This window comes from Diadema antillarum, unplaced genomic scaffold (assembly GCF_040938485.1).
Source record: "Diadema antillarum isolate AM-2024a unplaced genomic scaffold, OU_Dant_1.0 seq00000078_RagTag, whole genome shotgun sequence".
Classification (NCBI taxonomy): Eukaryota; Metazoa; Echinodermata; class Echinoidea; order Diadematoida; family Diadematidae; genus Diadema; species Diadema antillarum.
In genome coordinates this window covers 138,417-154,701 of record NW_027271171.1, presented here as the reverse complement: position 1 = coordinate 154,701, position 16,285 = coordinate 138,417, and the positions used below count along the sequence as shown (strand labels likewise).

General features: G+C 38.7%; 1 protein-coding gene across 1 annotated transcript in view; it reads right to left on the bottom strand.

Annotated features, from left to right (window-relative positions):
- Window positions 1-466: 466 nt before the first annotated feature.
- Window positions 467-16,285, bottom strand: part of LOC139726066 (dnaJ homolog subfamily C member 5-like) — a 34,427-nt gene continuing 18,608 nt past the window's right edge. Inside the window, exons 2-6 of the mRNA XM_071637148.1 lie at window positions 15,728-15,809; window positions 13,047-13,103; window positions 2,701-2,853; window positions 1,667-1,807; window positions 467-644 (exon numbers count right to left, since the gene is read on the bottom strand). Coding sequence (XP_071493249.1) covers window positions 468-644; window positions 1,667-1,807; window positions 2,701-2,853; window positions 13,047-13,103; window positions 15,728-15,809 — 610 coding nt within the window. The 3' untranslated portion in view covers window position 467. The remainder of the gene's footprint in view (window positions 645-1,666; window positions 1,808-2,700; window positions 2,854-13,046; window positions 13,104-15,727; window positions 15,810-16,285) is intronic.

Below are 16,285 nucleotides of genomic sequence, written 5' to 3'. Positions count from 1 at the left end.
GTATAAGGCCATTCCTGCACTGATGCAGGGAAATATGAAATAGTGGGAATGATGTTTCTCCAACTTTTTGCAGTCGAGGCAAAAAAATAATGTCTACCTTCTCGAAGAGTGAAATATGCCATTAAAAACAGGCATACAAATATATTATGGACATATGACCAGTTTTAAGCTATAAGATTAATACATTGTATGATACATACTGAGAATTGTCAAAAATACCACCTTTAGACACACAGACAACATTAACAGACCTTTCCTGGCAGACATGAGCATTCTGCAGAGTCTTCACTTCAACCAGTAATCTTTTACACCACTCACTTTTTTTCTTCCTTTCATCTACCACAATATTTCCTCCAGACTTGCATTTAAACTGAATTCCATTACTTCCCTTCTGGAATCATAACTTGAGACATGAGTGGAGGGGGAGGTGGGGGAGGGGAGGGGTGTGGGGGAGGGGGATGGGGGTGTTATCCCTCAGTGTATAGTGATTTCTCCCCAGTGTTTAGCCCCGTTGTCTCAGTAGGCTCGTCGGCGGCTGATTTCTCTGGAGGGGGAGGCATGGCGATGGGTGCATTAGAGGCTCCTCCCTCTGATTTAGGCTGGCTGGTGACGGGTGTGGTTTCATTACCTTCCTCACCTTCCTCCTGTCAGGGAGAATTGAGATTTTTTTTTTTTTTTAAGTGATGCACAGGAGCAAATATTACACAAGGCTTTTCATCATCTCTTATCCAATAAATCATAAAAACAACATTTTCCTCTTCACCAGCGGTGTTTTCATTACGGTATTATAGTAAAAATTAAAAAAAAATAATAATAATACATGTAATAATAACAAAAATAAATAAATAAATCTTTCAATTTGTGCCCTCTGTTGTTCATATGATTGTCACTGTTTCAGTTTCACAATTCAAATTCATCTAAATGGCTAAATCCCAATTGATTCTAACAATGGCATCAACATATTTTAGAGGACTAAAGTTCCTCTTTCTCTCTCTAATTGCCATGGATTTAAACATCTCTTTCCTTAACCCATTGAGGACGAGTTCCGAGTATACTCGGGCAGGGGTCTATGGAATATGCGTATTGTAACAAAATCAGCCTGTCCTCAACGGGTTAATATTTCTCCATTACAAGTTGTTATCTAGCTCTTGCTGAACATTATGTAACTTGAAATCCTCCCAACTGATAGAGGTGTTTTTGACTAGGTGCCACATTCTATACATTTTTTTTCCCCTTATAGTATCTACTTGACTGACAGGTATATGGGTTGTATTCTAGTTCAACCATTTCTCACTGTACAGCTGTACAATTCTTTTGATGTCATCCTTTATGCAGAGGTATGCCTGTACATTTGGTTTCTATCGATTGAAATAAGAAATGACAGAAAATTATTATGATGGTTCTATATTTGAGGTGTTCGGACTTTTCATTGGCTTGGTTTATTTTGCATTCTTGTTGTTCTAATCTTCCTCCCCCTATATAAGACACGCATGCATTGTGAAGGAGAAGAGAAGTTGTTCTTTAACCTGTTGAGGACAGGCTGATTTTGCTACAACATGCATTTCCCATGGACACTTGCCCAAGTATACTCGGGACTCATCCTCAACGGGTTAATCATATAACTTTCATCAGATGACATCCATTCTTCGTCCCCTCTGTCACTCACCTCGTCGTCAGGTATGACAATCTCGAAGTCCTCATCGTCCTCCTCTCCTCGTCGACATCGACCGCAGCATCCAAAGCAGCAGAGGCAGCAACAGAAACAGAAGCAGTAACAGGTGCAGAAGAAGCAGATGACACTAGTTATCTGCAACCAAGATGGACAGACACAGGTTCTTTGGTTACCATATGACAATCATTGTAATGCACATGTATGTCTACCATGTTAACCCTTTCTGTACCAGGGATTTTGGACAGTGTGTACAATGCTATGGGGTTTTCTGTGCAGACAAGCACTCAAAACAGACAATGGATTAATCACTGTAAAAATAGCTGCAACTTTCAGTGACTCCCTGAACAGCTACACGCATATATTCCATGTATAGATTACATATTCTGGGATAAAGGAAACATTACATGACAGTATTATAGTGTCCATCTAAGTGAAGTTGGTGGCAAATTTTCATGGTCCACTTTTCAAAAGAGCTGCACAATCAATTCATGTAAAGTCACTTCTGTTGATATGAACAAGACAATGAGCTCAAAGTGTATGATGATGATAACTTTAAAGCTAAGTGTCTCACAATGGCCATCCTGTGGTCTCAGCCAGCTTTATTTTTCTTTCGATGGTAAGTCAGAGTTTCACATTTCAAGAGCACATACAGCTTTATAAAAAAAAACTTCAGAGTCTGAAATTTTTTTCAATATCTATAAAGAATATAAGAATCAACACAATCAACAGCTAGTGGTTTTATCAATTCTTTGTGATGATGAGCTACAAAATGTTAATGCCACATATTCCTTTTTGTCAATTTTTGTAAGTTAAATGATATTCACAAAAGTAACAACACAGCAAATGTTTGCCCCCCCCCCATAACTCAAATGCAGTATAATTTCCAAGGTAGACATTGCAAACTTTGCTCCTAGAACTGGATACGTACACTGTATTTGTGGTCCTCAATCACGAATCTTTGCAACCGTAAAATGAAATGCTCATGAAAATATAAACGGTGAATACGCTGCTTCCTGAATCTTACTTACCCTGAAGCATTTACTGTTGACAAGGAAGTAGAGGTCAACGTTGTCTTCACCAATCTGGTCAGCGATGTAGATCCCAAACGAGCCATACTCATCGTATATCTGTCGCTTCTTTTCGTCACTTAGTACTTTGTGTGCTCGGTTGACCTCCTTGAACTGCATGAGAGACAAAAAGAGAAGATACATGTAGTAACGTTCTGTAAAAGTGGATGTTCGCGTGACTAATTTTTCGTGCTCGGCCGGGTAAGAAGAGTTTTGCGTGTCTATAATTCCATGGAATCGAGATATAAACTACTGGAAAATATGGTAAGCAAAAATATTTGCATGCTTTTATAACACGCTTGTTTGTGGTTGCACAAAAAGCGCAAAAATTTCAACAACACCACAAATATTTCCACTTTTCCAGTATGGTCCTCTGGACTTGAAAGTATATACATGTACATGTACATGTATGCTGGTCACAGTGACAGCTTGTATTTCACTTCATGCCATCCGGCCTGTCACAATCCGTATTTCAAGAGAAACTTTATTTAATTTTTAATAATGGGAGCACTCAGATGTTCCCTGAAAGAAGCTCATCATCAGAAACCCTGACCATGGACCTACTACACATATGGACCATCAACGGGGGTCTTTCTTTGATCCAATGTTCACCAGATGCCACCTGATTATGTGCATCTTAATGAGTACATTCAGACGTTTGGACAATGACGATTGTGTAATCGTGCATCATCACTGACAAAAGAACCCGGTTTCCCTCATTTCGGTCCTATTTGGCTGAGGTGCCTTAAAATTCAGACACAACTGTCTTTGAATAAACACCAATGATGGGGAGCACCGAACCTGAAACAAGGCCAAATTTTGCGTCATAAAATTGGTAATTACTGAAGCGGCCACTTGCGGCCATGCATGTAACATCCCTGAATGGCAAGACAAGCATGTCGTCTACTGTTACTGTCCATGTTTACTCTAAAAACAATGTGCAACAAATGGGGAAAAATAGATTACAAATCACAGTCAATCTGCTTAATCAGTTGCAATTTCTTGTATAAAAGTACTTACATTTCGCAAATGAAATTGCTTTAGCGATGATTTTGCAATATACACTACAACTGCACATGCATTTTTCTTGATTTAAGAGAGTTATTAGCTTCTGCGCACGTAGTTTTTAGATTTCTCAAAGCGCCGTCTTGTTTTTATCCAGGCTGGCTGTCGGTGGACAACACTGGATCAAAGCAGGAAAGCATGCTCAAAATGTTTTTGTGACGCTTTTGACAGAAACAGGTGCACAAATTAATTAACGAGCGATGAATGTCCACGTGTAGTAGGTCCATGCACTGACTGACTTTATCTTTTAAATCAATTGAGTGACCAATGTGGCAAGAATCAGATGGTAGAATAACGGGGCATGGATATTGACCAGCAAGGGGAAGATGCACTGTTATTTTTGCATAATTTGATTCACAGCTCTGCCATTTTGAGGATAGGAATAATATCTTTGCTTTGCCAAAAAGAAAAAGGGAAAAAGAACTTCCTGTTTATTCAGACTTTCATGGTCCACGTGACACAGTGTAGACAGAGCTCAGTACAGACTGAGAGAGAGAAAGTGATGGACATAAACTGGCAAAGGACATTGTAAAAAGAATCAATCAAATGCTTACAACCCTAACATTACACACTGTCGAGTTACTAGTAACCACACACATGTGTACTGATAGTGCATTGTACACGGTTTACACACACTTGTCCACGGGCACTGATGTCATTAGCACTCTCTCTCTCTCTCTCTCTCTCTCTTTCTCTCTCACACACACACACACACACACACACACACACACACATTTTGCAAGCATACCAGGGTATCTGAGTTTGGCACTTAAAATGACACCTTTCCAGAGGCCATATGGCAGAGCTAAAAACAAAAACAACAACAAAAGGAAAGGAACACAAATAGCTAACAGACTTTTCTATCATTAGTAATAGTAAAATACTAACTGAAATATTTTCATTCCATAATTTGAAGGATGACAGGTTACAAATTACAAAACACAGTTGCCATAACACCTTAGACTTGTAGCTGGCCCATGAAAATTAAGATTCTTTCAATATTTGGAATATTAAATAGACTGAGTAAACCCTGTGCAGCCTTTGTAGTACATTGTAGATGGTACAATATCAGGGTTCCTGCACCGTTTACAAAACTTAATTCCATGACTTTTCCATGTAAAATTTTGGAAATCCAGAACCCATTTTTGGACAGTAACTTCATAAGAACCTATAAAGTGGTTGGTGTTACAGCCCTGTACATGGAAATTACTATTTCAATTAGATATATAGTGTCCATGTAAAATATTGGTGTGTATGTAAAGGACACTGTATGTTGTGATGGAGTTGATTCGATCAATGAAATGTTTTCATTATTTAAAACAATATTGCATTACAAGAAAGAAGATCACTAAAAGGCAAAAAGTATACAAATCTATAAATTTCCATGACTTTCCCCAGGCCTGTAAAAACATAAAATTTTCAGAAAATACACATGTATGTATTTCATGACTTTTCTAGGTTTTCCATGACCACACAAACCCTGGTACATGTAATCAAAGGCAGAGGCTACCAAACACAATCATTGATACTATCATTTCCTAAAGTGTATAAAGTTTAACAACTCATTGCTGCATGGCTTGCTTCCCAGTCAAATGAGTAGTCATCATCTGATAACAGCTGACATACAGTCAGTCCCCAGTCCCTTTTGCCAACAACAACTGTCTGTGTCTGCATGATCATTAACACTCAGTCAAGTGTGCAGTCACAACTTTGAGCTTCTGTTTGATTGAACTCCAGCCAACTTTTGGCAACTCTCCATAACATACACTGTTTGTATTTCCTCTGTACTTTACACTATGAAGATTATGAAGACAGCATACATTCAGACATGATAACTGAAAGAATTCTGTCATTTTCAATCTTGTAAAATAAAATCATCTCCATTACGTGGTTACCTCCACCAAGGAAGGAAGTTACACAATGTATGTTTTCACTGGCATTGGTTTGTCTGTTTGTCTGTGTGCAAAATAACTCAAAAAAGTTGAGAATGGATCTGAATGAAATTTGCAGGAAAGTTGACACTTACACAAGGAATATAGAGGATTAAATTTTGGTAGTGATCTGGGAATTTTTAGGGATTTTTGTAGGATTTCTTTTTCATCTTTTGGCATATAGGGTCAATGAGCTGAATAGAGTTCAAGCAGTAAATATTTGAGGTTTGCATTTGGTACATTTGCCAAGAATGGTAAGATGCACATTTCCAGCGCTAAAATCATCTTTATGAAGGCACAATGGCTGTTTGCTATTGACACTATTTTACCAATAGTGTACAGCCTGTAGTTATCACAATATTTCTTCCATGGTCACAATAAACCATTTTTGCATTTCACCTTCCTACTTTGTAAGTACAATGGCAGGCTTTCATTGATCAGTATTATGGGCTTGTTGGAAATTTTAGTATCTGAAGACATGAAAGAATAAACTGCAAGCACCTTGAGCATCCCAGAATTGCAATTAAGCTAAAATATATATGCATGATAATTTTTCAAGCACATGGAAGATTTTTATCTCTATCCAGTGTAGTGGCAACTGATCATAATCTTTCTTTTCATGAAAATATGAGACAGTTTATACAGCAGATTGTTATTTTTTTCTTGTCATACATATGATGTGAAATGAAACCTAGATTTGTAAACACATTTGGAAATGTCAACTTGAACATGGAAGGAAGTTTTCCTTTAAAATGGCTTTAGTCAAGAGTTACTTGTCGTGACGGGCAGAGCAGGTCAAATAGATTTGGCACAATCTTTGGTGGGGGCACATTTAGTGGTATAGTGCAACCATCTGAATTAGTGGTATAGACTACAACTGTATATAGTGCAACCAGGGAGGTGGAAGAAAGATGGAGTGTGCTCTTTTGAGTTTCCTTTGAAGTCATGCGTGGCCCCGACAGCGTTTTTTTCCCCCTCCCGTAATCCCATTACTCACGCTCGGCGCACTGCAAGTCGTAAATCTTGTGGCGGAAACTCACGACGCGAAATGCATTGTGGTCAGGGAATAAAATGGCGTCCTACGGTGTGAGCACAGAACTCTATGTGTAAGCAGTGGTGTAAGCAGTGGTGGTGGTTCTGGCGATCGTGATTTTGACGGAGACGAGTTTGTTGAGGAGGAATTGCTTCTTTAGCAAATTCAAAATCACATTGACACAGCAACTTAACGAAATTTGATTTACAATTGAAACTGAAACTCAGAAAGTTAGTTTGGCCTTTGGCTTGGAAATTGGAGGCCAAGGCAAAGGCAAGGCTCAGGACACTGTTTAATAGCGCAGCGTCACCTCCACTCCTCAGGTATGCTGCCTAGCAAAAGCATACCTAACGTTAGTCCTAGCTAGTAGACTCTAGTATTTCACAAACTAGAATCTAACCACTGTTAAACGTTAGATTCTACTAGCTCCAGAGGTGTACTCTACTACTTTTTAATTCAATTTTTTGTAACGTTAGCATGGGGTAGAGTCAAGCCGATTACCGGTATTTACCGATGAATGATCGAGGGAGAGTGAGGCGAAACGCTGTATACTAAGCTCTGTTTCCCCCCTAAAATATACTTACAGCATCATACATCTAGGCTTTTGTAGATATCATCTTTAATTCTCTACGGAAAATTATTATAATAAAAGCTGATATGTCTAATTTACACTTTTTAACACTCAACTTTCCATTCCAATATGTATTTACTAGTAACTCAAATTCACCGAAACAACGGCAACGAACGCTGTCCCGACGCCTACGCGGCGGCCCTACAACAACCCGACGAGTACGCTGAAAAGCCCCAGCTCGCTCGGGTGCAGACGAAAAAAATCCCGCTTCGGTCTCTATGAAGCACTACTTTTACACTCGAACTGTTTGAAAACACGCTCGAACACGCTCATGTAACTTATATTATTTTGAAGATAAAGGTCAGGCCTACCTCTCTAACTATAAAAAAAATGCGGAAATGTGCGGAATTTCTCATAATCGATACAGAAACAATATGATGACATCTCTAGCGCACAAAACTAACTGCTCAGTAACTCCGTCGTTTGTGTACCGATTTCGCTGGTTCAAACGGCAATCTCCTCAGCACAGTCTGCTGAACCAGCGAAAGGTATAGACATACCACGCTACCCAATTTTTGAGCCATAAGTTGTAGATTTCGAAGGGGGACGTCTTTCACTGAATGTAATAGACTGCCAAAATGTTGAATATGACGTCATTTTGTCGGTGCCACGCATCGCTTCAAAGCCCGATTTTTACGAGCGTGTGTTTATGGAAGGCCTGGAAAGGAGATCATGTTGCGTCACTCTAGTGCGCCGGAGGGTGATGGGTGGACCGATAAGGCCAGATTTTGACATATTTATCACAGAATGAGGGTTGGATTTCAAGACGTAATCGGTGTAAGACCACTTGATTTTTTTCTCTGAGGGAAGCTCTCAGAGTGCCATCTCCATCTATTCCACCTCCCTGGTGCAACCATCTGAATGCTTCAGTGCTTCAGATATTATTTCAGCTTTTTTTTCCCTTTTTTTGATGGTACATATAAAGTGCTGAAGCACATGCATTAAATATTGAAGTCATGACTTCAGACGAAAAATACTGACATCCGTCAAAACAGGTATGAGCACCAATATCCTGTTCACTAAAAATGGTACACATAATAAGAATTCTAACCTTCCGTTATTGAGGATAAATAGCTGACTGAACCCTTTAATGTGAGCCATGCACTCTTTCTCCTGCACGCAATGCATCTAAAAAAACACAAAGAATACAGTATCATATGTACCGTACCATGCCATTCAGATATATGTGGGTAGGCATTTTGTGTTTTTTATTCAATGGTTGAATTCCACTGGCACACAAAGGATTCACGGGAATTTTCCCCGCACTTTAAAGCTCTCTGGAAGCTCTTCTAACAGCTTAAGATGCATCGCATGTTGAAACTTTACTCTTTTATTTCATACCTAGTCTTTTATTTCATACCTAAAAGGGCAGATCAATATCTTTGGGAATACCCAGCTTCAGGATCCTGGGTGGTCCATAGTTTGGTGCATTCATAGTTTGCATTAATTCCTGTAGAATAAAACTGGTACAATGGATGTCCACACCATTTTCATTGGCGAAACACCGCATCTATCATGTGTACACAGTCATTCACATGATGAAATTTTCATTCAACAAATACTACATTATGTGTTGTTGTTGTTGTTGTTTTTATTTTTAATTCTGGTCCAAACGTACACCTTCTGAGGGTAAGCACTTGGGCATGTACAATGTACATGTACCTACTTGTGTAAAGTAAACTCCATGTAATGTAAGTCCACCTTGATGGGACTGTGAAAAATGCATCAAATTGACTTTGACAGGCAAACCAAGATTGTGCACATACAGAGGAATACACAACTAAGGCTATGAAATACTGTATGAATTGGGACTTTCTTATTTTCACTGACTTGGCTGATTACTGCATGGTACAGTGAATATTTCGCAAGGCTTTTATTTTCGCGAATTTCTCAAGTCTGTGCTACGCGTATTCGCGAATTTCAAAACTAACATGCGATAATATCAACTTGGATCCCTACATGAATGCAACGTGCACACATCCATTTCTCCATTCAGTACTGTACTCCACAATCGCCAATCTAGCTACTCGCGAAATTGTCAGAAATTCCTGATTTGCGGAAAAGTAGCCTTGCTAAATATACATGTTGTATGTACAGTATTTGATGAATATTGAAAGTTACACCCTTTACCGTAAAACTGACTATATATGTGTACGCTGTTGACTACATGATGTATCTCCTACATTTACATGTGCATTTTGTTGAGAAATGCTAACAATCTATGTAAATGCCAAATTCTTTTCAAATTCATGAAATTCTTCCATTGAGATGCTTTCATTGCACTTGTATATCGGGGTAGGGTAATTTGTAAATCAGTTGCAATGTCACTATTCTGTTTGAAAGTTTGTATGGTGATGTAAATGAGGAAGAGAGGTTTGCGGTAACACCAGTTAGTTTCCTCTCAGTGGCTGGAGCCAGGTTGTCATGGTGATAATGCAAACCTCTCTTCCTCTATCACAACCTTGTTCTTTGACCATACTCCATCAATATCCAGTCAGAGTGAACATGGGGGGATGATGGAGGGGATTTCCCTTGAACAACCAAGAGTAACAGTTTTCTGTCACAAGACCAATCACATGATACCCAGGGGCTATCAACAGAAAAGTCACATGACATGTTCAAGCTGCATACTGCAGGACTTTAGTAGGTTGCCATTCCAATCTACAAGGTACGTACATGTACATGCACTTTACCCTCTTGAATGTAATTTTTGTGGTTAAGCCCCACTTTCATGTACAGTTTGTACATTGTATCTACTCGTGACACTTCCTGCTATTCATCCATTACAGCCATATATTACAATGAAAATTGACACACTTACAAGTATATTTATGTACAAATACATTACCACATCCCAAAAAGCAAGTGTGGGTTTCTGGTAAAATGCTTACAGAATATTTAACCTCTCAAAGAGTATCTGTAGCCAATGCTTAAATCTGCTTAATTTTTCAGCCAAAATTTGCAATGAATTACTGTATACGCCGAATATTTTGTGAGGTTTTTATTTTCGAAAATTTCGCGAGTCAGCTGCTATTCGCGAAATTTAAAACACGCGAAAATATTGACTCGATCCTCATATGAATGTCAAGTACGCATACACATTTCTCCGTTCAGTACAGGACTCCACGATCGCGAATTTAATCACTCGCGAAATCGTCGAGAAGTCTCAATTCGCAAAAATTCAGACTCGCGAAATTTATGGCGTATACAGTACAAATGCATTTCATGAATGTTCTGAAATTATTGATCACTTTTTATCAGACAATGAAGTGCAAATTGCATCATCTGAACTGGACTGCATCATCAATATATGTACAAGGCTTGTACATTGTACATTGTATATCGCCATTTTTTCAGCCACAATAAATGACTTAACCCATCGAAGACTAGTTCCGACTATACTCAGGCAGGTACACTACGGAAATAGCAACATTAGTCCATCTTCAACGGGTTAAAAAATACATATTTACCCTATTTTCAACCTTGATCTGACAAGACTAAATCTACAATGTGTTCACATCCTTTTAATACATACCACAACAACAACACTAAACACATGACTTGTTCAAACTTTAAACAAGAAAGGAAAATGTTGATGGTCTTCTAGAAAAAAGAAAAAAAATCAGAATTCCCTGGTCTTTTTAGACAGCTCCTAATTGCTACGTACATCACGAGGGAGACATCATACAATATTTAATGCAACAAACCATGAAGTACCTCATGCAAAATATCATTCCATGAACCCCTCTTCCACAATAATTGTAGATCAGATTCTCTGTACACTGTTGTACGTTGTATCTCTTTCCGATCTATGCCCCTAATCATTTGATGTTCAAGGTACAGTCCTTGAGCTGTGTGCTCTATGGACATCAATTAACGGGCTAGACAACTCTTTTCAGGGAATCACATTTTTTGTAAACACACTCATGCATCACAGATTTGCTAAGTGGTGCTAGCCTTTGATGGAATTCCTGATTACTGGCTGGCTCTCAAAGAGCAAACACGTTCGTACACTACACCATGGTCTATTCCCTCATCCTCTCATCTATCCTCTGCACACACACACACACACACACACACACACAAACAAACACCTGTATGTACAGTACACTGTACATGCAGAACCAGCATATTAAAGGGAAGGTAAACCCAAAGAACAATGTGGATTGAGTGAAAGCAGCAACATTAGTAGAACACATCAGTGAAAGTTTGAGGAAAATCGGACAATCGATGCAAAAGTTATGAATTTTTAAAGTTTTGGTGTTGGAACCGCTGGGTGAGGAGACTACTAGAGGATATGACATATGAGTGGACAACAATACAAAGAAAATATGAAGGAAATTCAACAAAAATTCACATTTCTAGAATCATGAAAGAGCAATGGACCAACCGCTTTCAGAAAGCAGGGGGAATAATTGCTACCCTCTTTGTCAATATCAAGTTGATGGAATTTGTAATTTTCATGAAAAATTGATTTTTGCAGAATTTTCTTTATATTTTCTTGGTATTGTTGTCCACTCATACGTCATAACCTCTAGTAGTCTCCTCACCCAGCGGTTCCAACATCAAAACTTTAAAAATTCATAACTTTTGCATCGATTGTCCGATTTTCTTCAAACTTTCACTGATGTGTTCTACTAATGTTGCTGTTTTTACTCAATCCACATTGCTCTTGGGGTTTATCTTCCCTTTAATTCTATCTTTCTTATTCAGTCATTCCATACTATAGATTAGGTCTTATCTCCTTGTCATTGACTGAGCAAACCAAATGTGATCAGAATAAAAATGCAATAAAATTATCTGTGCAATTATTTCCCAGAAAAGAAGGAAAATGTGGAAGTTGCTTATTTAGTATGGCTCTTGTCGACACACACTTAAAGCCACCATAGATATGAGACTTACTGTACATGATTCTGTCAATATTAGATGATTTCTACAAAGCCCAATTCAAGAAAAAGAGAGATAGATGCAATTGTATGTTAATTCCTACATGAACATACATCCCTTCATCATCATCATCATCATTACATTATACATTTGTAGGTTATCAGGATTTTGCCGATTTCAAAGGAAAACATGTGTTGCCCATAGAAGGTTTGGTATCTTTCTTTTTAATGTCTTTCTGAGCCCTATTTCATAAAGAGCCTTGTAACCACTGAGATACAACAATTACTATGCAAATACACTGGAAATAACCAATCAATTGTGAACACTTGTCACTTGTTGAGCACTGTAATTACTGCAACGTTGCTGATCCATGTTGTACAATGATTGCTAACATCTTTATGGGAGCCAGAGCTGCCAGGAAGCCTCTACAATGCTCTGCCTTCACGTCCTTCGTCTTCTTGAGTCACTAAATAAAATATCTAGGTGTCATACAGTGTCCGTCCAGTCCAGTGTTCCACACAAGTTCTTGTGCTACGAGACAAAGTACAGGTCCCCACGGGTACAAGGGGTTGGTAGGCCTACATGTACGTAGGACAGGACGTGCCTACCGGCAGTTTGTACACTGTGTACTGGTTCTGATGGAGGGCTTTGTCAGCTAGTTGGGAAAGAAATGGTCCTGGGAACAGATTTTGGTGGAAATGTACCCTTGACTCTGGTAGGGATTGCATTCCCGTTGAGATAGATTATTTGATTATCTTACCTTTTCTGTGGCCAGAGGGTCATCTCTGTTCTTGTCTGGATGTAGCCTCAATGCAAGCTGTAAAGCAAAACAAACAATCAAACAGTATAGAATCCAGACATGCATATTACTAAAATTTGTTAACAGTTGAATACTGGTTAATTGCCATAGTGTATTAAAAATATAACACTTCATTATGACACGTTTTGATTTTCCATATATCTGGCATGTCAAGTCCTTTTTATACATCATGCATGGGACTAATTATAAGGTATCTCAACCAAACATCAAAACTTCTTCAAAACCAGACATACAAACCTATTTAATAGATTGCAATTGACTTGGTAATCATTGTGTCATATGCACATTTTTCTATGTTTTTGATGTTCCATCAATATGTGCATTGCCCTAGGAGGATAATTCTCAGTGCACAGTACACAATCTGTAGGCGTGTCTTCATCAGCCCAAAGTTCAAACTAGCGGGATATTTTGCGGTCTGGGAAAATAGCCCGATACAGCGAATGTGTGTCATCAGCTCAAACAGCCCGCTTGGGGAAATTAGCCCGAAATTTGACACATGCGTACTTTGCATCATCACTCTGCTTAATACACGTAGCTCACGATTCGAAAGTGGATTTCCCCGCGCAAAATCTCCTATACTCTCCAAAGGGATATTAATAATGCTACTCTTTCTTCTGCCCAGTGAGACATCTTCTGAAATTTACGATTTGCAGAGTTTAAACGCGTCTTAAATACACACAATCTGCAAGAATATTCAGCTTAGGTAGAGTGGACCAGATGAAGAAGTACAAGAACAAGGATGAAACAGCCAGCATTATCAACAACAGTACAATGTAAGCCTAGTATGCACTAGATGTATGTGAACCTTGAATACACTGTGCGCGTATCACTAGCTTGTTATGCGCTTTCCAATAATTCCCCACAGCCAGCTGGCTAACCAGAAGCGTGGAGAGGGATCGAGAAAATTTTGGGCTGATGGAGACGCACCCAAAATAGTGCGCTCGTTCACGAATTAGCGCGCCAATTCACGAACTAGCCCAAGATTTCTTGGGATATTTTCCCGACCAAATAACACGTTATTTGCGTCTTCACGACACAAATAGCGCGCTATTTTGACATCGGGCTAGTTTCATAACCGCAAATTAGCGCACTATTTTGAAACTTCGGGCTGATGAAGACACGTCTAATATGGCTTTGCCCAGTGTATTACTATCTACATTATGCAATACTCTGCGGCAAGAAGATGTCAATTGCTTACTTCCATAGTGAAATCACTTCTTATTTCATGCATTAGAACGTACAATCAGCAGGCTACAGGTTCAGTTATAATTTCTCGTGTATCATCTTTTACCCTTTGTCAGCATGTTTTAACAACTTCTGCTCTCCTGTTTTTCATGTCATCTCTGAACAGAAATAAATAGGTTACTAACAGATAAGAGAAAGGTTGAACACTGGACAGTGTACCAGGCTCCAGGCTTTGGTGCAAACTGAACATTTGGGTGATGGTTCAACTCTACATCTTACCATGGCTCACTGAACATACATGTAGCTTGTTACAAATCATGACAACACTCCTAACAATTTATGGCTTTTAATAGTCAAATATCAGTAAGCCTTTAGACAAACATGAACCTCGATGCAAATCACTAGTAATACAGGCTCCTATTGGCAGAGCTTTGAGGGAGGATTGTTGTGAATGTCATCCCATACTAGCAGAGTGAAGCAGAGTGTATTAAAAGATTTGAGGTGTGCTATTGGGTTAAAACTACACATACTTGTATGAGGGGCACAGAAACTAACGTTGTGTATGATCGCGTGCGTACAATGTAGCTCTACAATTGTAGTACACTTGTAGGATAGCCATGGACTTGTAGATGATGCCAAAAGGCTTCCACTATATTGTCAAGTTGAGGGTATCCATTACTCTCAAAGTGACTTGAAAAGCCCATGTCATAAAGCTAGCAATGAAATTTTGTTGTCAGGAATAAATATAGAATAATTTGACCTCAGGGGTTTGAACGCTAATTCACAGAGATTATCACAAGTCCCTATTTAAAACAGAATTAGAAACCAAACTCATTGATGGATCATTCTGTCCATTTATTTCCACATTTGGCATTATCTTTGATAGAGGCCTCCACTACAAAGAAGTACTGTGAAAGTGGATTTTTTTTTCAGCACAGTATTTAGTATAGTATGGATAACAGAACACTCATGATAGAGAGACTCAATACCGGTACAGTGCTCATTCCATCTAAAAAGATACTTGGGGATACAGTAGATTTGGTTATTTAAGAGCCTTCATCGACAACAAACAAGAAACAAAGTTCACTGAAATTGGGGTAGCATGAAAATTAATGAGTGAAAATGTCTACTTTCACAGTTATAATACATTATGCATATGTATGTACATTGTATGATACGTAAAGTAAAATTTCTGAACAGACATCTTCCACACACAATATAGGCCTACATGGCACATTGCATTTGTGCTTCGCAAGGCCATATTTTGGCATCTCGCTATCATGAATATCACGAACATTTTAAAATGTTTAATATGGAAAATTTGACTGCCACAAAATTCATGGTGCATGCTGTACTTGCTATGAATCTTCTCTCTATAGCCAGTATGTTGGAATCACATCATCCGCACAAACTTGTCTGTTGTTGTTGTTACTTACTTTCCTGTAGGCCTTCTTGATATCATCTTCTTTGGCGTCCTTGGGCACATTCAAGAGAGCATAGAGGGACTCACCCGCCGTACTGCAGTAAAGAAAGAAAAACAGGTTTTAAAAAAGGCAGATGATAACACATAACTTTTATTAAGATACTCCCATAATGTATACATGTGCACGATACCTGCACAGACACACAGATACTGCAGAATAAGGTAAGATATCGTTGCGTTGTCAATAATGTGTGCCACATTGTGGGAGCCAGGCACCTTTGAATACAAATTATGTAATGGCACTAGACATACATGTACACTGTATATAAATACTGTTTAATCACTGGTACCAGGGTTAAATTCATCATCATCATCATTATCATCTGTCATAATACAACATGTACAGCTGTACGACATATTACAGTTGTAGTTGGTGTGTTCACAGGTACTATCTTTTGACAGCTTTCCTCCAATAAGATGCAATATGAAGGTGAGCTGTGAGTTTGGTGTGACATGATGACAAATGGAACAGCAAGCCAATCCACATTTCATACTGCATTATATGAGAAGG